This window comes from Tachyglossus aculeatus, chromosome 7 (assembly GCF_015852505.1).
Source record: "Tachyglossus aculeatus isolate mTacAcu1 chromosome 7, mTacAcu1.pri, whole genome shotgun sequence".
Lineage (NCBI taxonomy): Eukaryota > Metazoa > Chordata > Mammalia > Monotremata > Tachyglossidae > Tachyglossus > Tachyglossus aculeatus.
The window spans coordinates 49,486,864-49,514,518 of NC_052072.1; the positions used below are offsets into that span (position 1 = coordinate 49,486,864).

The 27,655-nt window shown below is 42.2% G+C and overlaps 1 protein-coding gene across 1 annotated transcript in view; it reads left to right on the forward strand.

Annotated features, from left to right (window-relative positions):
* COL6A1 (collagen type VI alpha 1 chain) overlaps nucleotides 1–21,255 on the forward strand; it is a 72,802-nt gene extending 51,547 nt beyond the window's left edge. The window contains exons 27-35 of the mRNA XM_038749244.1: nucleotides 213–248; nucleotides 3,368–3,404; nucleotides 4,880–4,888; nucleotides 5,774–5,907; nucleotides 7,531–7,640; nucleotides 14,758–14,941; nucleotides 15,161–15,341; nucleotides 16,204–16,233; nucleotides 19,513–21,255. Coding sequence (XP_038605172.1) covers nucleotides 213–248; nucleotides 3,368–3,404; nucleotides 4,880–4,888; nucleotides 5,774–5,907; nucleotides 7,531–7,640; nucleotides 14,758–14,941; nucleotides 15,161–15,341; nucleotides 16,204–16,233; nucleotides 19,513–20,123 — 1,332 coding nt within the window. The 3' untranslated portion in view covers nucleotides 20,124–21,255. The remainder of the gene's footprint in view (nucleotides 1–212; nucleotides 249–3,367; nucleotides 3,405–4,879; nucleotides 4,889–5,773; nucleotides 5,908–7,530; nucleotides 7,641–14,757; nucleotides 14,942–15,160; nucleotides 15,342–16,203; nucleotides 16,234–19,512) is intronic.
* Nucleotides 21,256–27,655: the final 6,400 nt, after the last annotated feature.

Below are 27,655 nucleotides of genomic sequence, written 5' to 3' on the forward strand. Positions count from 1 at the left end.
ACTGGATGGCTGGAGTTCAAGAACTATCTCATAGTTTGAGTTCAGGGTCCATCTGCTCTCTTGACCAGACCAAGATGTTTGATAGTCTGGCTCCGTTTGAACTGAACAGTTTGAAGCCACCTCCATTTCCCTCCCTCATTCCACCACATATGGTCAGGAAGTGATAACCCAACTATTTCCCTTGATCATCCACTCATAAACTCTTTTTGCAGGGACCTCCAGGACACACGGGGCCTCCTGGACCAGATGTAAGTGAAACTGCTTTTCTGTTACTATTTTTCCACTAGGTAAAGAGCAGAGGGATGAGGTCTATCAATGAATCAATGAACTGACATTAGGAAAGCAACATGGCCTACTGGGAAAAGCATGGGCCTAGGAATCAGAGGATCTGGGTTCTAATACTGACTCTGCCAGTTGCTAGTTGTGTGACCTTGGGCAAGTCATTTGACTTCTCTCTGCCTCAGTTTCCTCAACTGTAAAATGTGGAATCAATACCTGTTCTCCCTCCCACTTAAGACTGTGAGCTTCATACCGGACAGGGACCGTGCCCCACCTAATTGACTTGCACATACTCCATTCATTCATACATTCAATCGTATTTATTGAGCACTTACTGTGTGCAGAGCACTGTACTAAGCGCTTGGGAAGTACAAGTTGGCAACATATAGAGACGGTCCCTACCCAACAGTGGGCTCACAGTCTAAAAGGGGGAGACAGACAACAAAACAAAACATGTGGACGGGTGTCAAAGTCGACAGAACAAATAGAATTAAAACTAAATGAGCCCACTGTTGGGTAGGGACTGTCTCTATATGTTGCCAATTTGTACTTCCCAAGCACTTAGTACAGTGCTCTGCACATAGTAAGCGCTCAATAAATACGATTGATGATGATGATGATGATCATTAACAAAGTAAATAGAATAGGAAATATGTACAAGTAAAATAATCTATACAAATATATATACAAGTGCTGTGGGGAGGGGAAGGAGGTAGGGCGGGGGGGATGGGGAGGAGGAGAGGAAAAAGGGGGCTCAGTCTGGGAAGGCCTCTTGGAGGAGGTGAGTTCTCAGTAGGGCTTTGAAGGGAGGAAGAGCGCTAACTTGGTGGATGTGTGGAAGGAGGGCATTCCAGGCCAGGAGGATGATGTGGGCCGGGCCTGGCCAGGCTGAAGTACTCCAGCACTTAAACCAGTATCTAACACATAGTAAGCACTCAACAAGTACCATAAAATAAACAAAACACTAAATATTGCTTAGTAAACATCCACCATCTCATCATATGTTTTTTGTAGATTCACATAATAATGGGAAGAAGTGAAAGCCCTACTGAAAATGACTTTTGTTTCATCCGTGTAACAAATTCTATATGGATAAATTGGGTTTTCCTTGGTTGATATTCAGGAGATCCATTTACAATAATTTTGAGGGATTGTATTATAGAATCATTCAGTCATATTTATTGAACACTTACTGTGTGCAAAGCACTGTAAGTAAACTTTGCCCCGTGTTAATGAAAGAATTGTCTCAATCAGGGAGATCTCTGAAATGATTTTTTTTTTACCTGAGTCAGAATAAGTCTATAGCATCCTGTTCTTCAAGGAGAGATTCATTTTCTAACTAAATATTAAGAAATTGGGCACATCCTGAGAGTTCAATCCAAGTGTGCCAGCCATGTTATATATTGTTGTAAATTACGATGATTATGATGATGAGGAGGAGAAGGCAAGGGCTTAGCAGTTCAACTAATTGCTCAGATCAGTGTATTTTGCCCGGATTTCTCTGACAGATCTGATGAAAAAGAAGATATTATTGTGAGTGGTGAACCCATGTAAAATGAGTCTGAAATGATGTTTTCATCTTTTCTCTGGTACATCAGAACAAAGAGATCCTGTGATAGTTTTCCCCGTGTTCAGACTAGGTTAACTCTGCTAAATATCAAACTCTGAACTTTATCCTGAATAGCCCAATGAATTATGCTCTAGTTTATCCTGATTTATTCACCTTAAAGTTGCTGCAATATGTTGGCAGCCAATCAGTCCTCAATCTTGTTCCTCAGCCAACACTTTACTTGGAGATGGGGCATTAAACAGAATAGCAAATCAAAAGCTTGCCAACATTTGCTAGTTTTGATCCAGCCACTGATCCAGTTAGATCCCCTTACAGTATTCTGTTGTCCAATAGACCAGAGCGAGGAGATTTATTAGAGCAAGTTGTTTGCCAAGCAAATTGCTCCGGGAATCTGGATTAAAACAAAATCAATTCCCTTAAGAAAAAAAAATGAAAGAAGCTTCATGAACATTGTAGGCTAATCATGTCTCTTTATTTTGAAAGTAGCATTTGGGAAAAAAAATCCTAAGAATAGAAATATTGGGCATTTCATTTGTTAGGACCCTCCTACTGTAAAGCAACAGCTTGCTTTAAAATTCTGGCAATGGTGAAAATTTCATATTAGATTGCAAAACAATTTCCCTGCTTATATAACATGGGATTTACATGATAAACACTATATTTTCTGTTATAGTATTTTCAAAATGTGCTTGAACAGATTTCTAAGCTAAGCTGAGTTCAGAAAACACGTTTTTGGTACTTAACCTCATTTTTCTGACTGGTACAGTGCTCTTATTCCTCAGGTATGGTGAGACATTTAGTAATATCCCAATTTGTTCCCCAGGTTAAAATCAACTGAGAAATGTCAGAAAATGATGGAATTTCTGGAAATAGACCCTGTGTGAGAAAAGATTGAAGGAATTATGACGACTGAGCTTGGAGAAGAAAGGGCCAAGGGTTGAGTTAATAATTTGCCTTCAAATATGTGAAGGGTTTTTAATGAGGAATATGTTGGTGACTGAGGACAAAATAAGAAGAAACATTTAACTTGGGTAGAAGAAAGGACTTTCTAACAGATCAAAAAAGCCTTGAAACCAGCAATCAAGGAACATTATGGCATCTCCAACCCAGGAGATCCTTAAGTCAGTTAAATATCCTGGATGATTTAGTTATTCACCTCCCTAAAGAGTTGGCCATATGATACCCCAAGGTCCCTTCCAGTTGTAATTTCCTAATTAGTCTTTGATAGACCCCCTTCAGTCATTATTTACAGAAGAAAGAAGGTTATCACCCCTTGAAGGATGATGCAGCCCTAGAGTGGTAATTTGTCACCTCCCTCTTTTGCTGCTTGCCCATCTGCACTAGTAAATAATCCAACAAATGCAAGTTAAAGCACTTGTTACTCAGAATTCATCCTGCTGAAGCAGATGCTTTTTTCCTTCAAGGTTCTTGGGACACTTGCAGACACACTTGCCCTTTCAAATCACCTGAGTTTCTCCAGGCTCTTGGGTGACACTGTGGCCTTTTTTTTTTCTCCAGGAATGTGAAATTCTGGACATCATTATGAAAATGTGCTGTGAGTATTGATTTTTTCATTTTAAATATCTCTGATAAGAAGAGAAAAATATCTGTAAACTAGTCTATCCCAAACATCAGCAATCAGAAATGGGTTATTGTGAACTGGATGGGGAAAGGGTGATAGGACTTGATTTGTTCCAGGCTCCCAGAGGGAGTTTCAGCACATGGCACCAGCGATCTTCAGTGCCTCTGCCACCCCTGACTGAAATAAAGATGGGGAGCAAAAAGGCAGAGGTTCATCCCCAAAATTGGACATCAGTATCTCTACGTGGCTTAGTGGAAAGAGCACGGGGAGTCAGAGGTTGTGGGTTCTAATCCCGGCTCCGCCACGTGTCAGCTGTGTGACTTTGGGCAAGTCACTTCACTTCTCTGTGCTTGTTACCTCATCTGTAAAATGGGGATTAAGACTGTGAGCCCCATGTAGGACAACCTGATTACCTTGTATCTCCCTCAGTGCTTAGAACAGTGCATGGCACATAGTAAGCACTTAACAAATACCATCATTTATTACAGCTAGAGCCTGTCATACTAGCCCCAGTGGCTTAGACTGTCACCTCCTAGTTCCAGAATTAAGAATTTATCCTTTCCTTGAGCTAAAAATATTTATTAAAAGTTGATCACTGGCAGTGTCTTTGGGTGTAAAGAATAGGAACACAATTTTGGATTTCTTATCAAAAACTCAGTTTGCACTCAAGGTGAACTTGCCCATTGTATTCAACCAGACATGAAATAGATTAAGATTAATAGATGCCTAGGGAGGTAGGGATAGATTTTTTTCCCACTGTCCCTTCCATGGGGTACCAACTGTCATTAATGATGCAGGCCTTGTCAGTGACGGTATGCTCCTGGTAGAGAAACCCAAGGACAAGAGAGGGGAGCCAGGTGCACAATGTCCTACAAAAGTCAACTGGTCCAAAAGATTGAGGACACAATACCATTCTGTACCAAACTGTCTATATTTGTTGCAGCTCAGGGGAGACACATGGGTAAATGAAGAGAATTAGGTGAGGAAAACAGTATACTAGACAGAACAAGAAATAGAATGAAAACAAAGACAATATAGGAAACGAAGGAAGATTGGAATCTTAGTTCTCAGTCGCACCTAACCCCTTCAAGGAGGCAGAGCCCACCCATAAGTGTCCCATCCAGCAACTGCTGCTTCAATTGGGTGATAAGATTAGGGTGTCAAACTACTACATGTCCAATGACCTCTTCTGTACAGAGCACTCCTTTTGATGTAAATGGCTTAATTTCAACCCTCTTTGATTTTATGAGGGGATTCACCAAACACCATAGGATCATGCCCCCTATCCTTTGGAAAAGGAAAAATGCTAGGGATTTAGTTGGAAGAGAGAAATCATCCGCTGAAAGTAAGGAAAATCTCCCCAAAAGTGTACTGTTTTCATGTTTTTATTTTCAGAAATCAGTGAGGTCTGTATTTAAATTTCCTCTTTTTCCCCCATCTTTCCCCAGCTTGCTGTGGTGAGTATGAATTTACACACTGATCTAAAAGTGCATGCTGCTTCGTTGTCTTTTTCTACTACTATTTTCAGCATCCAAAGTAGAGTCTTGGACTTTGGAGCACTGTGCTGAATTCCCTTCTGATCCCTTTACTCTGTGGCCCAGAATCATATCCTTTAGCATAGCTCTGTCATCAGGGAAAGCTACATGATACACGTGTAGCATTGTGCCTCCAGTTCAGACTTCAGAATAACAGTGACTTAAATGGGCTGAGAATATTTGCACATTGAAGATAAACAGGCAAATAAGTTCCAAACGAGGAAGTTCTTGGGATATCTTTATCCTGTTATTCTGCTTCTGAAAACGATGATGCTCATGTTGGTAATCCAAACCAGCTGGGGAGTTTGTGTCTTTTAAAAGTCATATGAGCAACTCCTTGGCTACCTCGTGGTCTGTTTTATTTTGTCTCACTATACTCTTCCAAGAGCTTAATATTGTGCTCTGCACACGTAAGTGCACAATAAATACTACTGCTTAATTAGTTAAACCATGAACATTTGTTATTCTGGCAAAATGGCATGCAGTCTGAGAGATGCAGTGTGGCTTAGTGGCAAGAGCATGGATTTGGGAGTCAGAGGTCATGGGTTCTAATCCTGACCCCACCATTTGTCAGCTGTGTAACTTTGGGCAAATCACTTAAATTCTCTGTGCCTCAGTTACCTCACCTGAAAAATGGGGATTAAGACTGTGAGCCCCACATGGGACAACCTGATGACCTTGTATCTCCCCAGTGCTTATAACAGTGCTTGGCACATAGTAAGCACTTAACAAATACCATAATAATAATTATTATTATTAATTTTGTGTTATTAACCCATGTCCTGGTATGTTCCTTTTTTGTTGTAGAATGCATATGTGGGCCCATTGATCTCTTCTTCGTGTTGGACAGTTCTGAAAGCATAGGTCTGCAAAACTTTGAGATTGCCAAAGATTTCATCGTCAAAGTCATCGATAGGTTGAGCAGAGATGAACAAGTCACGGTGAGATGATTGATCTTGATTGTAATCTCCTCTGTAGTTTCATAGGCTCCTTTTTTCACTCAGGCATAGCAAAAGAAAACTCTAATCTATTTCTATTTTTTTTTTAGATTTAGACTCTAAATTTGTGGCTCCAGGAAAAATACATAATAGGTCCAAATATAATGTTGATATAATTTATTATTTTTATGCTGTGATTAAGGTATATTGCAATTAACCTAATCAATTTCCTACCCCATGTCGGATGGTAAAGAATTACCAGAAAGTAAATTTTATGTACATGGAATGTTCTAGGAAAAATTATCCACGTCCATTTGAAAACCACAATAAAATTCATGGTTAATAATTTTGCCATGAAATCATCCATTTAAACTGGAGAGGAAGTATTTCCCCACCCTTCTTCCTTCCTGCCCCCAATTCTTGTCCTCTACTATAAGATCAGAAACCAAATGAACAACGGCACCTCAAATGAATTCATGAATGTGATGAATAACCAGATCTAAACTTGCCTTTTCCACAAACTCCAGTTATTCTAAAAAAAAAAGCATAAAAGGAAAGACCCATGTGAAAATATCACTAAAGCAGTAAGTGTTTAAGGTTAAGCAGAAGCAGACTGTTTCAAAATTCTATTCTTTCTCATTTGCCAACCCAATAGACATTTACAAGCCTTAGGATGGAATAAAAGGAGAGGTCAATTTATTAGGAATCATTGTTTGTTCTTCAAAATGGAAGAAAATTCACTCTATGAAAGGGATTGATCTGAGAAGTGGGACCAATGGGTCAGAGGCAACAGAGCCAAGACCAGTGAGAAATTAAGAGGTCTGCTTGGGCACAGTTAATAGCTCAAGCTGAGGTATGGAGGGGGAAGAGAACAAATGGGCAAGAGAAAGTCAGCTTTATCTTTTGAAAACTTTTATTTTTATTGGAATGCCTTACTGAGGGGATTAGACTAGTTCCTCTGTCATCATCATCCCAATTGAAAATGTACACTTTAAGATGTTTTGTCATCTTTGGGCATCACTGGGAGTAAGAGAGTCCTCCAGCTAAGAACCCTAAGGCCTTGGGGACCTTCCCTTGCCATCCAGTTTTTATTACTTTATGATAGTGATTTCTTTTCAGTAGTGGTTTTCAAAGGAACTGTGACTGTGGACACTATTGAAGCCCTCCCTCTCTCCCCATCCTTAAACACACACCCCTCAATCAAGACTTTAGTAAACTGGTCTTTTTAGAATTAGAGACTTCTCTCCCAGAATCCTCCTTAACTAATTCCTGAACTTCTCTAAGCCTCTTATCCACTGTCCCCCTTTTCAAAATTCCTCATCTGATATTCGCCCATTTCCTATTGATTGGAATTAGTTAAAAAAAAAAACCTGAGTTAAGAGGAGGGAAGAGCCAAGCAGCTGCTCCCAATCCCAGCTGTTTCTCCCTTCCTCTTTCCCCTCCTCCTCCCCATTTTCTCTCCCATCTCTCTGCTATTTATCAAGTGAGTGTACTTGAGAAGCTCCAACAGAGATGATGGAACTCAGCCAAAATATGTTTATGCCACTTTCAAAAAGTTTCTTTTAAGGAATTTAGCAATTTTAAGACTTAATGATTTCCATTTTGCCTCCAAAATTTGTTTTGCAGTTTGAACCTGGGCAGTCCAAAGTCGGTGTTGTACAGTACAGTCACAGTAAAACTCAGGAACTTGTGTCCATGTCAGATGTCAACATTAGAAACATCCGCGATTTGAAAGAGTAAGTCTTTGCCTTTTTCTGGGAGACTGTTGACAAAAGAATAGACTACTAGCTGACTTTTTAACGGTAAATATGTTCCTTAATAATTGGGATTTATCATTTGAAGTGACTGACATAGACCCTGATTTACTTTAGTGAACAGGCTGGTAGCTTCTCTGTATGACTACTTTAGTATGACCTACAAGCTAAATATCAGAAGCTATTATGCTATACCCCTTATCTGCTCAGTCTTTCAAACAAGCAAAAAAAAAAAAAAAAAAACAACACTTTTGGTTTTAGGTTGTGTCTTCCCAGAAGTAAAAAGCCAGTTTAGAAAAGGAAGGAGCTTTGGGAAAATAATTATTGTGGCACCTCAATCTTGTAGCCATTAATAATTTGTGAAAATGGAATTGACCCTGAATGCCGAGTAGAAATTAACCAACGTGATATCATGTTTAAAGAATAGGTATACAGAAAACCTTTAAAGAGTCATTCTTCTTCTCTCAGGGGTAAAGATAACCTGGCATGAAGCACACTTTAAATTATGGACTGTAAATTCAAAATGGATCTAAGACAATAGTTTAGAAAATTGGCTGGAAAAAATCTGTTTTATATAAAAGGCCCCAGATGTTAAGGATCAGTTATGAAATGGCCTGCTGAAGGGTAGAGGCTCAGTCGAGCAGCCACTGGGGCCCTGAGAACAAACTTTATATCATTTATGTGAATATTGCTAATATGTGAATATTGCTAATATCACTAGATCACACTCATAAGTATCTGGATTTTTCTAAGTGTTGTCTTCAACCTACATTTTCTCAAAGTAAAGCCATTTGGATATCTAGGAAGAGTGGGCAAAAATCGCTATTGGCCCTGAAGACTCTGGCTAAAGAAAGTGTTGAATTCATCTGCTATGTCCATTCTTTTTGTTTTGCCCCCAACCAAGTGGTCGTCTAAGGTATCAGCATTTCCAAATTCCATCCATTTAGCAGCGTAGGCACCTCACTTGTGAAGCACTTCAGAATTCAAGAATACATTCTTGCAATGATTTGATTGCTCTAAATTAGACCTATCAGCAAACATTTACCGGAGAGGTTTCCCAAACAGATCAACTGAAAAGCCAAAGAAGTCCCAACTTTTCCCTCTAAATAAGGAGTCCAGAATCCTCATAGCGATAGCACATAACTTCAGGGGACATCCAGAGGGTCATGCTGTGACAATGATGAAAATGATGCCTTTGAATTTGGGGAGAATAGAGAATAAACTCTCCAGAGCTCAGCTAGTTTCATCCAGCTGTGAGGCTGGATGACCGCATGGGTCACTGGCCCCATAAATGCTCCAATGATTTGAGCCAGGGCGGACCAGATGTCACACCACAGGAGTGGAGAAGCCCAACCTTTGTGCAATAGTTCAAGAAAAGACTTAAAAATTGGATCACAGGGTTGAGAACAAAATTCAGCCACCTTCCTTGATGTCTTTGTTTCTTTGAGATTTTTGCTTTGCCCTCCTAAGAATGCAATGGATTTTGTTCTTTCAAGTGCCTCTAGTGATTATTAAGTGAGTATTCACTGTTCTGCTCCACTGTCCAGGAAATTTATGAACATCTTGCTTTGGGATGAAAAGTGTAGTCTTGTGGCTTGGCACATGGTGAGATTACACTGAAATAGCTAAGACTAAGAACCAATTAAAAACCATGAATATTTGACTCCATCTTAGGCTAAACATCTGATTTTCAGAAGTCTCAGTTATGTGTGTGTGTGTGTGTGTGTGTGTGTGTGTGTGTGTGTGTGTGTTGCTGAATTCCCGAACTTATTTAGGAGTGAGTAATCATTTTGTATTTTAAAACAGAGAATATTATAATTGTATTGCTAAATGTTATTTTTATGAAACCCAAAGAGTTTACTGTATGGGGCTTCTTTGTTTCATTGTTCTTTGTTCTCTACTTTCAATTTTGTTAAAAAGTGTACTATGTTCCTAGTTAAGTCTGACCACTACACTGAAAAATGATAGTTGATTTCAAGTTCTGAACCATGGCATAGGGTATAAATGGCAAAACGGAATTATGCGACTTTCATTCAATTAAGGATCTGACTTTTATTTTTACTGAATCCCATAGCCTGGAGAAACTATTCAAAAGCTATTAAAAAGTTGGAAGGTTGTTGCAGGGATTCAAGTTCCTTCCTTGTGTGAACAGCCAGTTCAGTGAGTCAGCCTCTCCCCAAGGAGAGGCTGTAGAGTGGAATTTGATTGGATGGATTTTTCAGATTGATTTTGTGAGTTGCAGGGCAGCCCTGAGCACTGCTCAGAAAAGTGTGTGTCTATGAGCTGAAATGTTATTCACCTTGAAAAGAACAGGATGCTAAATAATCAAGAAACCCTGCATTTCAAAAACGGATTCACAAGCAAACTCTGTGCTGTCAGTGATGTAATGACTGTAATGTCCTTCATGAAAATCAGAGAAATAGTTTCTGTTCCTGAATGTAGGAAATTGAAGGTGGAAATGTTACTGCAAATGTATGGTTAATGTTGTAGGAAATAGCATTTTGTGCTCCTGCTAGTAATGAGCAACACAACCTTTCAATTACCAAATAAGAAGAAAGACATTATCAATGGACCCAAGAGCTAAACAGTGCTACTCTACTGACTAAATGATCATCTGATAGCAATAACTGAAAGGTATTCATATCACTGATGCTATTCCTAGACCTGGACTATTGTCAGATACAATTCTAAATTTTACTAGGGATTCAATCAATTCATCTTAAAGTGGCCTAACATCATATTCTTAGAATATGAAGAGACTTTCAAGCATTTTCCTGGAAAAAAAAGTTTCAACTGCCATTACCACTGTGGAAAAAAATGTAGTGTGTGGGGGGGGCCCTCCAAAAAATTGTCTACAACAACACTGGAGGCCCAGGTTTAATTAGTACAGAAATCAAAAGTGTACTCAGAAATTTCATGATGCTGAAAAAAGGAAGTCCTTCAGAAATATGTGTTATGGCACCCTGATCAAGGTAAGGATCTTGAACATAAATAATAATAATGATGGCATTTGTTAAAGCGCTTACCATGTGCACAGCACTGTTCCAAGCACTGGGCACTCTTCCAAGTGCTGGATTGGTATCCCTAACTGCACTGACCTGGACTGGTATCCCTAACTGCACTGACCCTTATCAAGCCAACAACTTAAAAACATCCCTGAATGACTTATTTGGATCTACAAGTATTGCCCCCGAAACGTCTATTAAGATTGGTGGTCCCATTCTCGATATTGCTTAGGAGGAACTCCTTTAAGATTGTAGCACACTTTACTTGAATTTACTCCATCTACTACTACTACTACTAATAATAATAATAATGGTATTTGTGAAGTGCATATTATCTGCCAGGCACAGTACTAAGTACTGGGGTGGTTACAAGCAAATCAGATTGGACACAGTCCCTGCCCCATATGGGACTATAAATCTCAATCCCCATTTTACAGATGAGGTAATGGAGGCCCAGAGAAATGAAGTGATATGCCTAAGGTCACACAGCAGACAAGGGGCAGAGCTGGGCTTAGAAACCATGACCTTATGACTCCCAGGACCATGTTTTATCCTCTATGCTATGCTGCAAATAAGGCCTTGGGAAGAGAAGAAATCAATCATTTATTGAGTGGTTACTGTGTGCACAGCACTCAGCTAAGAACCTGGGAGAGTACAATACTGGAAAATATGGTATTTTCCTTGCCCAGAAAATTTGCCCTTGTGTGGATATGGTCTTCATCCTAATTTTTGAGAGCCATTGCCATAGTTAGCAACATGTTAGAACTCCCCAAATCTGATGGTTACCTCCCAAAATGCAAGTCAACTATTTAAAACTTGGGCTGTTTTTATTTTCAATCTGTAGAATGCTAAGAAGTCACTTAATTTCAAAGATGCCACAGTCCTCTCCATTTTTAAGAAATATTGTGAGAAAGGTGACTGAAAACTATATGACATTTCCCTGATTAGTCAGAGTTCTTCTAGGCTTGTCATTGTTAGAGAAACAGCCTGGTGTAGCAGGTAATGTACAGACCTGGGTTTTAATCCAGCTTCTGCCACTTGTCTCTGTGTGACCTTGGGAAAACCACTTCACTTCTGTGTCTGTTACCTCACCTTAAAATGGGGTTTAAGACTGTGAGCAACCTGATTACCTTGTATCTACCCCAGCACTTGGTTCAGTGCCTGGAACAGAGTAAAGCACATAACAAATACCATTTAAAAAAAAAAGGAACGTGAGGAGCCTTTGCATTTGCAGAATTGCATGGTTTTAGATGAGGTATAGAGGAGCAGCTATGATTTTACTGCACATCAAAAATGGGAAGAATGTAAGGAACAAAACTGTAGTCAGAAACCATACAAAGATGCTTGATCCTCCCAGGAGATGTGACATCTGACAACAAACAACAAGTTTGGCTACCCTGAGGAATTTATCAAGAGCTTAAGGATTTTCCAAAGTGATAAAGTCTTTCATTTCACAATGAAATTACCTAGTAAATCAGGGTTGTGTAACATACTCAGTTCTGCCAGAATGCATGTTTTCCACTGAAGTTTGGCCAGAATGTGATAGCAGAATTAAGAAATGCTCTTCCAATAAGAAAAGCACATCAGGGCACAGTGTAACATAGTGTTGGAAGATGCTTTGAAAGAAGCAGCCTTGCATATGTGTAATGTCCTATTAGGTTATGCAGGGACATACCACACAGTTGTTCAGGTGAGACATTTTTAAGGCTGAAATAAGACACAGAAGATGCTGTTAAGATTATGTTCTAATCCTCCAGGAAAGTTTTTTGGGTGAATATATTAAAAACATGTCAAATATCTTTGAAAGCATTATACAGAATTGCTATTGCTATGATGGCTCTGTTCTGGGCACACATACACCCAGGATGACACACAAACTATTCTGAATTGCTTCGTAGACTAAACTGCAAGTCTGAAGAAAACCAAGATTTTGAATCAGCCTGCCTAAGTACAACCAAAGACTTTCATCAGCAATCCAGACCTCAGTTTTAGTATTCAGGCCCTCACACTGTCCAATAATGCACAGATAAAATACAAATTGGATCCTCTGGGAGAATGTGGTGTCAAAATAGCATCGACGTACAGTTCAAAAGGAAAGTCTACACAACATGTATATGTACAGTATGCCAAGACTTCTATATCACTGAAACACTCAGAGCCCAACACATTGAGAGATACAGAAGACTGACCAACCCCATTCCTTCTATATACACCACCTTGTATCCACTTTTCTTCTTTAACTTCTGTTAGCTTCTCCAACAGCTTTTTCCTCCCCTTCCTTCAAACCCGTTCATTCAGTTGCATTGATTGACCATTTACTGTGTGCGGAGCACTGTACTAAGCCCAATCTCCCTTCTCCCAATCTTTCCAAACTCTTCAAAAGGGTCATATATGTCCATTTCTCTTCTTGACCGATCTACAACCTGATTTCAGTTTACTCCACTTAGACTGTTCACTCCAAGTTTACCAATGTCGTCCTTCTTGTTCAATTTAATGGACTCTGTGCTTATCCACCTCAACCTTTCAGCTACCTTCGACACTATGAATCATTCCTTTTTCCTGGAAACATTGTCACCTTGGTTTTTCTGGCCCAATTCTCTTGTGGTTCTTCACCTTCCTCTCTAGATGATTCTTCCTTTTCAGTGACTTTTGCCACCACCTCCTCCAATTCTTCTCCCTAGCTGTGGGTATCCCTTTCTTCTCAATTTATAATCATGCCTTTGGGGAACTCAGCCACTTCCATGACTGAAACGCCTACCTTTATGCAAATGACTCCCAAATCTCCCTGATCTCTCTCCTTCTCTGAAATCTTGCATTTCATCCAGCCCCCAGGACATCTCTAGGTGGATATGCCCCTGTCACTTCACGCTCAATATGTCTACAGCAGAACTCTTCATCTTTCCACCCAAATCCTCTCTTTCACCTAACTTTCCCCTCAAAAGTAACACCCCTATTCTCCCCATCTCTCATGTCAGTAACCTTGGCACTGTCCTCGACTCCCCTCTCTCTTTCAACCCACAGATTCTGTCACAATAATTTCCTGATCCATCCCTTCCTCTCCATTCAAATGACCACTACCCTGGGTCCAGATCCTTGCCACACATTCCGACTTGACTGCTGCATCTGCCTCTTCTCTAATCTCCTTGCTTCTAGTATCTCCCCTTCTCCAGTTAATTGTTTCACTCAGATCATTTTTTAAAGTTACTCTGCAAGCATCCCTTCATTTCTCAAAAACTTCAAATTGTTGCTCATTCTTCTCTGCATCAAACAGAAATTCTTGACAGTTGTCATCAAGGCATTTAATTAGCTGTCTCCCACCTACTTATCCACTTTCTTCTCCCACTACACCATAGCTCACACTCTTCATTCCTCTTAAACTAACCTATTCTCTGTACTTCTTCTTCATCACTTCTGCTGTTAACTTTTTGCTTGTCCCATCCTCCAACCTGGCACTTTTTCATTCAATCATATTTACTGAGCGCTTACTGTGTGCAGAGCACTGTACTAAGCGCTTGGGAAGTACTTCCTCCCCATCCTAATCTGACAGACCACAGCTCTCCCCATCTGCAAAGTTTTCTCAAACCACATTTCCATGAAGGCCTTCCAAATTAACTTCCACTTTCCTTGTTGAATGTGCCCCACACTTGTCCCCTTGGCTGGTAAAATAGGAAACCTCAGAATCAAAGGATAAAAATTAGGGAAGAAAAGAGACAGAATGACTATTAAAGAATAAAGAAGGAAATGATGAAGAAGAGATTAAGTGGAGAAAGATAAGAAGTAAAGGATAAGTAGAGGAAAAGGCAAGCAGATGCCCACATATCCCTAAGAATATATATCCTGCTCCATTCTAATTACAGGTTCAGGACTGGAAAAAGTCAAAGAAAAGTTTGGACTCTGGCTTGTTGAATTACATACCTATCGATAATGCTACAGGATATAACCTAAGTAAACTGAAGGGGGATGCAGTAATCATAGGTGGTGGGAGAAATTAGGAGGAAAAATGAACATTTAAGTGGTTATTCAAGAAGTTTAGTGGAACCTGGCTGCTGCTCTCTTAAACAGGGTTCCGTCTTGATTTTCCATTGTATTTTCAGAGCCGTGAAGAACCTGAACTGGATTGCCGGTGGCACCTTCACTGGAGAGGCCCTGGACTTTGCCAGTAACACCCTTGGTCGACCTGATGGGAATCAGAGAATTGCCATCGTTATCACCGATGGGCGATCTGACACAAAGAGAGATCCTACTCCCCTCAATGCCCTCTGTCAAACAGGAGCCCAGGTAAGACAGCTGGACTGGAACAGGCAGCCGTTTGAGCTCCAGAAAAAGAAAACCAGTGTTACGCATCCCAAGGTACTAACACCTTTCAAAATAGATTCCAGGAAGAGCAAAGTAATGCGCCTTGTTCCAAAGAATATTTATATATCGGAGATCAAAAATGAAGTTTGCACTGGGCAAATTTACAAAGATGAACAATCAGTGTATTCCTTTTTTTGACAGGTTGTTGCAGTAGGCATAAATGATATATTTTCCAAACCTTCAAACCAAGAGGGACTGAGTGCAGTTACATGTACAGCCCCAGCTCCCGGTCAGAAAAAAGGCTTATCCATTACAAAAGAAAATTATGCCGAACTGCTGGATGATGCTTTCCTGAAGAATATTACCTCTCAGATCTGCATTGGTGAGAATGAATGAGTCCTTTCCCTGAGAAACAAGGAAGTCAAAGGTCATTCCTAGGTTACCGGGCAGGCATTTATTAATCAATCTAAGCAATTTGCTAGAGAGAGCCTCAAAGTGTCGGCTATCTCAGGAATAAGTAGTTGGTTAACAAGGATTTCTTGAGTGCACTTAAAGCACATTTAAGGGCACAAATACATAAGCTAGAAAGCTATGGGGGTGGGGAAGGGGAGAGTGAATGAGAAGAGATCAAGGGTCATGATTTTGTAGGATTTCACAAGTAGATAAAGGATATTTTAAAATGGCAGAAATGAAATGACTCAGGGTCCTGGAAAAGGGATAGATTCTACTATTTCAAACTGTGCAGAAATCCCTGAGATAACAAAAGGAAAGGCAGCTATACATACAGTTCTAAAAACTCGCTTGTTCTGAAATTGAAATGGGACCATTTCAGACCTCACAGAAAAATGCAGTTCTCTGTAAAACTGTATTGTCTAGTCCAATGCTGTGCATGGAATGGACATGCAAGTGTTCCTAATGACAACTGGTTAAACCAAGAGGAATATCTCAGGTTGTCAATCTCATGATGGTTGGCTGAGGATTGAATGTACATCAGTGGCTAAGTAAAACATAAGAAACTCGGAGTCAAAGACTCTACCTAAACTGTCACTGACTTTGGATGAATTTAGCGCCTTTAGTTTCTTCATCTTCAGAAGTTGATAGGATTCCAAGGACCTTCCTGGTTCTTAAGGCATAAAGCACTCTGCAAAGATACAATGCAATTCACTCCAACAGTGGTTAAGACCAAAGAGACAATAATGAATCTGCTAATAGGTTACTACTGTGGTTTTTTTTTTTTTTTACAGAGAAGAAATGTCCCGACTACACATGCCCAAGTGAGTATTACTTCTTATTAGTTAAATAACTGGAAGGAGGAAAACCATGATGGTCCTTTAAAGTCATTCAAAAATCTGCTGCTTAAAGCTTCCCTCGTGGACTTGATATTTTTAATGTGATGGACAGACACTGGTATCCTTTTTTACTGGCCCAAGAGGACCAAAGTATCAGTGGCCACTGAAAGAGCACAGGCCTGGAGGTCAGAGGACCTGGGTTCCAATCCTGTCTCCATCACTTACCTGCTGTGTGACCTTGGGCAAGTATCAACTTATCTGTGCTTCAGCTCCCTCATCTGTAAAATAGAAGTGGACTACCTGTTCTCCATCCCTCATAGACTGTTAGCCCCATGTAGGACACAGACTGTGTCCAACCTGATTATCTTTTATCTACCTCAGGACTTGGTGCAGTGCTTGGCACACAGAGTTTTACAAATACAGTTACATCATCATTCTGCCAATGCTTCTACCATCTGGATTTTAAAAATCCATCTTGTATGCATCATTACATTAAAGTTCTGATAGACTGTGGCCCTTCATAGATGTGGCAGGTTAGATGGAGTGCAAATCAGGCAAACAGCAAAAAAAAAAACAAAATCCTCAGTCTGAAGAGGTCAGTCTTAAGGGTAATCCACCTTGGACAAACACCACCTTTGAAAATGTGGTTAAAGGAAGGTAAGTTCAGTTCAAGGGAGAATGAAGGAGAGAAAAGGCAGAGAACTAATCTGACACTTTTGTAGGTCTCTACTCCCAAAGCGCCTGAATTTAAAGTCCAGGAAGGATCAGGGTTGAAATACATCACTACTGCTTTTAGCCTCACTGGGATCCTCCTCAAGACAGTCATTTCTCACTAAGGCAATCCCCAACCCCAAACCCCTTTCAGGGACAACCCTGGGCTTTTTTATGATGGCTTTTATTAAGCGCTTATTATGTGCCAAGCACTGTTCTAAGCACTGGGGGGGATACAAGGTAATCAGGTTGTCCCACATGGGGCTCACAGTCTTAATTCCCATTTTACAGAGGAGGTAACTGAGGCTCAGAGAAGTTAAGTGACTTGCCCAAAGTCACACAGCAGGCAAGCGGCAGAGCCAGGATCAGAACCTATGACCTCTGACTCCCAATCCCGTGCTCTTTCCACTGAGCCAGGCTGAGGGAAAGCCCATCCCATGTCCTCCTCCAGGCTGCAGCTTAGCCTGCTGTGAGCAGGAGTAATCCTTTCCCTTGAACAAGAAGCAGCGTGGCTCAGTGGAAAGTGCCGGGGCTTGGGAGTCAGAAGTTGTGGGTTCTAATCCCGGCTCTACCACTGATCAGCTGTGTGACTTGGGGCAAGTCCCTTGACCTCTCTATGCCTGCTACCTCATCTGTAAAATGGGAATTAAGACTGAGCCCCACGTGGGACAACCTGATTACCTTGTCTCTACCCCAGCGCTTAGAACAGTGCTCAGCACATAGTGAGCACTTAAACTAATGTCATTGTTGTTATTATTATTAACAAGGATGCCAGACTTGTGGGTGAGACCCAAAGCCAGCTGCCTTGCCTAGTCCTACTGGTGGTCTTTAATCAATTAGTTGTTGAGTACTTACCCTGTGCAGATTGTGAGCTTGTTGTGGGGAGGAATGTGTCTGTTTATTGTTATACTGTACTCTCCCCAAGTGCTTAGTACAGTGCTTTGCACACAGTAAGCGCTCAATAAATATGATTGAACAAATGCAGAACACTGTACTAAGAGCTTGGGAGATTAGGAAACAATACAGATGATCCCTGCCCAACAGGAGCATACAGACTAGAGGGGCAGACATATAATTAAATAATATACAGATGGATATGTATGAAAATGTTGTGGGTCAGAGGGTGGGGGTTGGGGGGACTTTCAACGTTCTCTCTCTCTCTCCATTTCTCTATTTCTTCCTCTCTTTCTCTGTCTCTCTGTTTCTCTGCCCCCTCTCTGTTTCTCTCTCTCCATTTCTACTTATTTTATTTTGTTAATATGTTTGGTTTTGTTCTCTGTCTCCCCCTTCTAGACTGTGAGCCCACTGTTGGGTAGGGACCGTCTCTATATGTTGCCAACTTGTACTTCCCAAGCGCTTAGTACAGTGCTCTGCACACAGTAGGCGCTCAATAAATACGATTGATTGATTGATTGATTAAGGAGTATAATCCCAAGTGCATAGGTGGTGCTGAAGGGAGGGTTTATACAGGGAAGGCTTCTTGGAGGAGGCATGATTTTAGTAGGGATTGAAGGTGGAGAGAGTGGTGGTCTGTTGGATATGAGGTTGGGCAAATTCCAGGCCAGGGGGAGGTAAGGTAAGAGGGGATGAGCTGATTGAGTGCTTTAAAGCTGATGGTAAGGAGTTATTTAATACAGAGATGGATAGACAACTACTTGGGGGGGTTGAGGAGTGGAGAGACATGGACTGAACGTTTTTGTAGGAAAATGATCCAGGCAGAGAGAGGAGAGACAAAAGGCAGGAAGGTCAGTAAGGAGGTTGAGGCTTAGGTCAGGGCAGGATGTAAGTGCTCAAATCAGCGAGGTAGCAGTTTGGGTGGATAGGAGGAAATGTTAACACATATGAAGCCTTAAACCTAGAAAGCCATTTTGGAACATACTTCATGCCACTAGTCAATCAATCAATTGCTAGCTTTGTCCATAATAATAATAATGTTGGTATTTGTTAAGCGCTTACTATGTGCAAAGCACTGTTCTAAGCGCTGGGGGGAACACAAGGAGATGAGGTTGTCCCGTGTGGGGCCCACAGTCTTAATCCCCATTTTACAGATGAGGGAACTGAAGCACAGAGAAGTGAAGTAACTTGCCCAAGGTCACACAGCAGACATGTGGGGGAGGTGGGATTCGAACCCATGACCTCTGCCTCCCAAGCCCGCGCTCTTTGCACTGAGCCACGCTGCTTCTCTATGCACCTCAATGCCCCAAACAAAATAGAGGCCTTAGGCTGCTTCTGTAAGAATCTAACTTTCTACAGAATTCAGGGGTTGTGGATTTGGAGGCTGCTGTGCCATAAACATGCTATCACTCAGTTCTCCTTCAACTTAGGCCTTCTAACTGGGTATTGAATCAGTAGTGATTTGGTGAGTCCCTCAAGACTGTAAGATTCTAGTGTGCAGGCAATGTGTACCAACTGTGCTCTCCCAATTGCTTAAGACAGCATTCTGCATGGAGTAAATACTTAAATACCATTGATGATGATGATGAGTAGAGCTATGACACCCAAATTGCTCTTAGCATGACAGACAACTTTCTCCTGTACCTTTCTCCTCCGTAGTCAAGTTCACCTCTTCGTCAGACATCACTGTTCTGATGGACAGCTCTACCAGCGTGGGCAGCCACAATTTTAAAACCAGCAAACAGTTCGTGAAGCGCCTGGCGGAGCGATTCCTCACCGCCGACAAGACCGACGCTGCCGACGTCCGCGTCTCCGTCGTCCAATACAGCGGCAAGAACCAGCAGAAGCTAGAGGCCCAGTTCCTACAGAATTACACAGAGATCGCCAGCATCATCGATGACATGGAATTCATCAATGACGCCACAGACGTCAACGCTGCCATCCGGTACGTGACGACCCTCTACCAGAAATCCTCTCCGAGTGGGGTGAAGAAGAGGCTGCTGCTCTTCTCCGACGGTAATTCCCAGGGAATCACTGGGCGGGCAATCGAAGCTGCAGTCCAGGAAGCACAGCGAGCCGGCATCGAGATCTATGTACTGGTGGTGGGCCGCCACGCCAATGAACCCAACATCCGAGTCCTGGTCACGGGCAAGACCACGGAATATGACGTCAGCTATGGAGAGCGCCATCTGTTTCGGGTGCCCGACTACCATGCCCTACTCCAAGGGGTTTTCTATCAAACAGTTTCCAGAAAGATCTCCATCGACTGAAAAGGAGGGCATAGCCAGCTCCAAGGGCATGTTGTATATTCTTCCCTCCCCCCCCCCACCATTTTCCTATTCCTTCCCCTCCTTAAAAATCAAAAATAAGATGTGGTTAACGTTACTCTTGAGCCACCTGATGAACTTGCTTTAAGAAAGAGAAAAGAATGGGACGTCACAGAATGATAGTTCATTTTATATGCACAGAACTTCACTCCCTACTCTGCAGCTGCCAACTGTATCTTTGCACCCATTCCTTTAGCCTTCATTTCCTCCCACCTCTCTCCCAGCCCCACCCAAAATTAAAAGGCCTGTCCAGACAGGGACATTTTAACATCTCAATAGGTGTCCTATTTATGGTAATGCTCAACAAGTAAAGGAGAAGCAGTACATTTGGGGTATCATTTTGCCTTTTTTGGAGGTTTATTTGCAGCCTTATTTTTTACCTTCCTTACTTTTTAAAATGATTTTTTTTTTTTAAATAGGACCATAAGGTGGGTGGGTGAGAGGATTCTTGTTTTCTGTCTGTCATTTCACAGACTAGGCTTGAGGTTTGCCTATTATTACCTATTAACATTAATTCTCATAAGGTTTTTGCCACTAACAAATTTCAGTGCCTAAGAGTTCACAGACTCAAATCCATGTGGCCCAAGGTAATGACGATGCCATGGAGGTAAATGAAAGTTGGTCAAAGGCCAATAGGGAATAATGAAGCGGAATATTTTACATCACTAGGCTAAGTGGGGTTAGAGCTTGCAAAATTATGCTTTGGAATATTTTGTTTTTCAACTGCTTCTTGCCAACCCTCTCGTGGTCCACAACGGAGTAAAACAATTATGTGTTATTGTAAACGTGAAAATAAAGGTGCTAGCCTCCTCTCCCAGGAGTTATTCTTCCTTTTGTGTTTACACATTGATTTTTCAAAAGATGTGCTTAAGGTCTTTGGATTGGATTGGACACAGATTCATTCACTGTTTCCACAGTGTCCTTGCTCAGAAAAGCTGTTTAAAAATAAATGCTATGGTCTGTTTTACGTTGTAACCAAGATCCTTTTTAGCAGTTCAGTTTTTACTCTTGTGTTTTGCTGAATTGTGTCCATTTCAGCCATTTGTTCCAATAAATTGTTTTCCACAAATCCTCATTTTGATTGCTGTCATAGTTCCTGAGGAGCTTCCCCTGACCCATGTCCACCAGATGAGAACTGGGGTTTGAATCTGGGCAGAGGGGCAATGGAAGTACAGGTTTGCAGGGCATTTTTCTAAAGAGAGAGTTACGACAATGGACAAGAGACAGTTTGGGCTAGAACACAGTTAGCTGCCCGAACGCATGAGCTCTAGGGAATTGGACATCCCATCCAACCAAGAGAAAGGGAAAGGAAAAAGGTTAGAAATAAATGTGGGAGGAAGACAGGATGCCAACTTCTGTGAGGTGGCATCATAATACAAGCCCACTGAAGCCCACTACTTTGGAACTCAGCCTTAGGGAGGGGCCTGAGGCTGTGTGGTCCTGATGAAGACTGGGGGTCTGGACTAAGAAGCATGGAGATGGGACAGGGGGCTGAACGTTACCACCTGCTGAGAATGATTTTGGCAAACATTCATAAAAATTTCTGGCTTTCACTATTCTCATAAAGGTAGCTAATATTAGAAGGTAAGTCGCCATTATTTATGGCATTTACTTGGTCCGTATTTGAAAGCCCAATAGGCAGGGGTAGAACTCTTCAGGGCATGCAAACCCAGGCACAGGGGAAGGGTGTGGAGGCTTGACACCAATTAAAAATTGCTTAGAGGCCACAGGTCCCCACAGTCTTCCTCCCTGCTGGTCCACTGTCCCTTGTCACAGAGCAATCAAGCAATAAGCCCCTGAATTCTCCACCCCAGGTAAAGTTATAGGAGGCGGGGGGAAAAGGCTCCAGCCCAGAGTTCTCCTCCTTGTGCAAAGCCCTCTGAAGTGGCACTTCCTCCAGAGGTCTTTCTCTGATTAATTTCTAATATTCCAAGGTATAAAGGAGGCTGGGGGGAGGCAAGGAGAAGTGATAGAGCAAGAAAAGAGGGGGAACAGAGGTGAGGAAAATGAGAAGGGAAAGGAGGGGAGAGGGGAATTAATAGGAGAAAAGAAAATCAAGAAAGAGAAGAAAAGCAGGGAGAGGAGAAAAGGGAGGAAGGGAAGGGGAGACTGTAAAGGACCTCCTTTCCCCTTCTTCTCCACCTCTGCCGTTACCTCTGCAGCCTGAAAGCTCCATCATTTGAAAAATGGGGTGAGGAGGCATGGGCCAGAACCTCACAAGGTGACAGTGTGTGTGCCGGGGGGGACTCCCGGCCAGGGTGGAAAAACCTACTTACCCTAGATGATTCAGAGAAACTTCGTACACAGTAAGCACTCAAACACGATTGAATGAAGGAATAAATGCAGAGCTGGGGCCCGGGTCCAAGGAGGAGGAGAAGGAGGTGGTAGAAGGAGACTCTTCTGTCCTGGACAGGACTGCTGCAGAATGAGAAGCAGCATGGCTCATTGGAAAAAGCACGGGCTTTGGAGTCAGAAGTCATGGGTTCAAATCCCAGTTCTGCCAATTGTCAGCTGTGTGACTTTGGACAAGTCACTTAACTTCTCTGGGCCTCAGTGACCTCATCTGTAAAATGGGGATTAAGACTGTGAGCCCCAAGTGGGACAACCTGATCACCTTGTATCCCCCCCGGCGCTTAGAACAGTGCTTTGCACATAGTAAGCGCTTAATGCCATTAAAAAAAAAATGAGGGGCACCATGGTTCACCCCCTGGGGCTTGGGTGTCACTGCCCCTATATGACAAAGGAGGGCAAGGCTGGTTGACACAAGAACTCCCTCAAACACTCTTCTGGGTAACAGCTATCTGTTTTACATGGTTTCTTCTGCAATTGAGCTACCCCATGCACCCTGAGCCACAGACCCCATGTGGGGCAGCCGATTTGTGCTCAATCAACCAATCGTACTCAATAAATACGATTGGTATTTATGGTGTGCAAAGCACTGTACTAAGGTCTTGGGAGAGTACAATATAGCAGAGTTGATAGGTTGTCTGCCCACAAATAGTCTTCTCTCAGGTGGGCAGTCACTGGACTGGAGTGCAAAGTCAACAGGATTTCTACTGCACTATGCCCGTGGAGCCGCCAATCATATTTAAGGACATCAACATGTCTTCATGGCCTTTAGGGACAAGGTCAATTTTAACTCACTTTTATGGGCCGCCTATGAATTTAAGGACAATTGGAAACTCTGGGGGTTGATACGCTGAAACTATGCAGAGCTGCCTGCCCATGTGATCAAGCCATAAAATCAATTTATTAGAGCACTCTACCAAGTTTTAGGGTGAGTACAATAGAATTAAAAGGTATGAACTCCTCCTTCAAGGGCTTTAAAATCTAGTAGGGGAGAGAGACACTAAAATAAGTTACCAGTAGGCAGAAAATGGAAAGGGGATTATGTACATGAATTTGTGCTTTGTAAGGTCCGTTGCGGGCAGGGAATGTGCCTGTTTATTGTTATACTGAACTCTCCCAAGTGCTTAGTACAGTGCTCTCCACGCAATGTGTTCAATAAATACAATTGAATGAACTGAAAGGAAAGTAATAGTTGTGAGCACTTCAGTGGTACAGAGTGCTGAAGTGGTAGTTGCTGGCTATTATAAATTAATCAGAAAAAGATTCCAGGAGGAAGAGTAATTTCAGAGGGCTTTGAAGATGAAGGAGAGCTGTGGTCTTTGGGAATGAAAGGGGAAAGGAGACCCATGCAGGGGGAAAGGTTTTGCACGACAGGTGAGCAGCACAAAATAAGAACAAGGCAGAGTAAGTAGGTTAGCTGAAGAGAAACAAATAGTGCAACCCAGGGTAGAGTGGCAGGAAAGACTGAATAAGTAGCAGGGAGACAGCTCATGAAGCATTTTAAACCGACTGGCCAGGACTTTCTGCTTGGTATGGAAAGAAATGGGTAACCATTCTAGGTTTTTGAGGAGCTGGGAGACATGTGCCAAATGACATCTTAGAAAAATAATCCAGGCATCAGAGTGAAGGATTGCCTGGAGAAAGGGAAAATTGTGAGGAGACTGATGCAATATTCAAGCTGGGATATAACAAGTGCCTAGTGGATAGAAGCTAGGCCTGGAGTCAGAAGGACGTGGGTTCTAATTCTGGCTCCATCACTTGTCTCCTGTGTGACCTTGGACAGGTCACTTCACTTCGCTGTGCCTTGGTTCCCTCATCTATAAAATGGGGATTAAGATAGTGAGCCCAGTAGAACAGGGACTGTGTCCAACCTGATTATCTTCTACCTACACCAGTGTTTGAACAGTGCTTGACACATAGTAAGCACTTAATAAATACCAACATATTCAGTGCTTGGACCAAGATGGTCGCCATTTGGATGGAGGGAAAGTGGAGGATCTAATGGAGGCATCAGTGGAGGAAAAACAGGATTTGGTGACAGATTGAATATGGGTTGAAAAAAGGAAAAGGCAAGCATAATGACTTCAGAGGCAGGGAAAATGGATGTGTGGTCAATTTTGATGGGAAGTTAGCTGGAGGATAGAATTTAGGAAGGAAGATGAAGATTTCAGTTGTTGCTATAGTAAACTTGAAGCCGGTGACTTGCTCCCATTATTCATCCCCCCACACCCAGCCACACAGCACTTAATTACATAACCATAATTTATTTATTTATTTATATTAATGTCCGTCTCCCCCTCTAGACTGTAAGCTCATTGTGAGCAGGAAATGTGTCTGCTTTAGTGTCATACTGTACTCTCCCAAGTGCTCTGCACACAGTAGCGCTCAGTAAGTACGATCGACTGACTGACATCTATTTAAAGAGAAAATGTAAGACTGAAGAGGAGAGAGGTGAGGGAGAGGGTGGTGGATTTAGCAGTCTTTCAGGTCATAGTTGATGAGCTCCTGAAGAAAGGGTGAAGAGAAGGGAACACAGGATGGAGCCTTGAAACACTTCCACGGTGAAGGGGATGGAAGACAGAGGGAGAGTTGGTGGAAGAGACTGAGAAGGCCAGAAAGCTAAGAAGAAATCCTGGAGAAAACTTGGTCAGTAAAACAAAGGTTTGGTTAATGTTCCCAGGAGAAAGGAAGGCTCCAACTCTATGGTCAGACCTATGAAGCGAAGTGACACAGCAGACAAGTGGTGGAGCCAAGATTAGAACCCATGACCTCTGACTCCCAAACCTGTGCTCTTTCCACTGAACCATGCTGCTAAGGGTATTTAGAGAGTAATCAAGATAAAAAAATTGTTTGTACAATTGAATAAAAGGCAGAAGATGAGTAGGAGTAGATAAGATCAATCAATTGTATTTAGTGAGCACTTACTGTGCGCAGAGCACTGTACTAAGGGCTTGGGAGAGTACAATACAACAGAGTTGGCATAAGTGGCAGTGATGGCTGATAGGTCTAAATGACTAGGATGTTGGAAATTAATTGAGATAAATGTGAAGAGACCAGATAGGTAAGGCAGGGTGAATTGGGGGAGAACCTTAAAATAAATTAAGAGGAGTTTTTGGTGGATGTGGAAGGGCTCAGGAAGCCAGTGCAGCCAAGCGATGCTTCAGAAAGACGAGCCATGAAACAGCATGTAGTCTAAAGTGGTGGCTGGGATATCATCAAGGAAAGTGATATTATAGGAAACACAGGCAGTAAGTAGATTAAATGTGCAAATTGCAAGACAGCAAGGTGTCTAGAAAAACACTGAAGCTTCAGGCTTCTAGGACAGGGAGCATGATTCGTTATTGACTGAGACAGGAAAGTTGGGGGAGGAGGAGGTTTAAGAGGGAAGATGAGTAATTCAGCTGTAGACACATTAACTTTGACATGCCAAGCCAAGATGTCTTGAAGGTAATCAATGAATGGCATTTATCTAGCGCTTACTGTTTGCAAAGCACAATATTAAGCGGTTGGAAGAGTCCAACAGACTCTGTAGACGTGCAACATCCCTACAGCGAGTTTGTAGTCTAGAGGAGAGGTGGGACTGTAGGACAGATAGGGTCAGGGCCCTAGAAAAACTATTTGGAAAATCATTTTTGTCCGTTTCCCCTCCACCCCGCCCTTTAGAATAGAGGCTGCCTCATGGTAGTGAATGTGTGTCTTGCATTGTTGTACTCTCCCCCAAGTGCTTGGCACACTGCTTCATATCAACATGCATTTGTAATACCACCATCTGATTGATTTAATCTTTCCCCATAAACCCACTCTTCCCCATAACTTCTCCAACTCAGTAGCTATTTTCCCTATCTCAGAAGCCCTCCACCTCAACGTCAACGTCTACTCTGTCATTTAACGTGGCTCAGTGGAAAGAGCATGGGCTTTGGAGTCAGAGGTCATGGGTTCAAATCCCAGCTCTGCCAATTGTCAGCTGTGTGACTTTGGGCAAGTCACTTCACTTCTCTGGGCCCCAGTTACCTCATCTGTAAAATGGGGATTAAGACAGTGAGCCCCCCATGGGACAACCTGATCAATTTGTAACCTCCCCAGCACTTAGAACAGTGCTTTGCACATAGTAAGCGCTTAATAAATGCCATTATTATTATTATTTAAATCTCACATTCAGTTCTGGCAGTTCTTCCTGCACAACACCTTGCAATTTGGCCACTTTCTCTGTACCCAAACTGCTACCAGGTACCAGCTCTGGTCTTGCCATGACTAGAGTATGGCCTTGACCTCCTTACTATCCCTCACCCGTCCCATCTATACTATCTGCTGCCGTGTGAGACCATCTACACGACACATTAGTTAATAAAGGGTGTTTATTGAGTCCACTACTAGATCCACATCTCTCCTCAAAGTCTTGCACTGACTTCCTGTATCTCTCACTGCCAAGCAAAAGCTCCTCACAACTGCCTTCAGTGCTCTCCCCAACTGGTTCCACTTTACATAACTATTGAAGTGGAAGCAGTGTGGCTTAGTGGAAAGAGCCTGGGCTTTGGAGTCAAAGGTCGTGGGTTCCAATCCCGGCTCCGCCAATTGTCAGCTGTGTGACTTTGGGCAAGTCACTTCACTTCTCTGGGCCCCAGTTACCTCATCTGTAAAATAGGGATGAAGACTGTGAGCCCCCTGTGGGACAACCTCATCACCTTGTAACCTCCCCAGGGCTTAAAACAGTGCTTTGCACATAGTAAGCACTTAACAAATGCCATCATTATTATTATCAGTTGTTCCCCAACTCTCTGGTTTCATTCCTTCCAAAGCCAACCTCCTGCCTTGTTCTCAACTCTCAAAGGGAAGCAGTGTGGCCTAGTGGCAAGAGAATAGGCCCAGGAGTCAGAGGACCTGGATTCTAATCCCAGCTCCACCACTTTTCTTCTGTGTGACCATGGGCAAGTTACTTAATTTTCCTGTGCCTCGGTTACCTCATCTGTAAAATGAGGATTAAGACAGTGAGCACCATGTGGGACAGAGACGGTGTCCAACCTCAGCAGCTTGTATCTACCCCAGCACTTAGTACAGTGCCTACCATATAATAAGCATTTAACAACTACAAAAATAAACCCAAAACACCAAATCTGACACATATAACC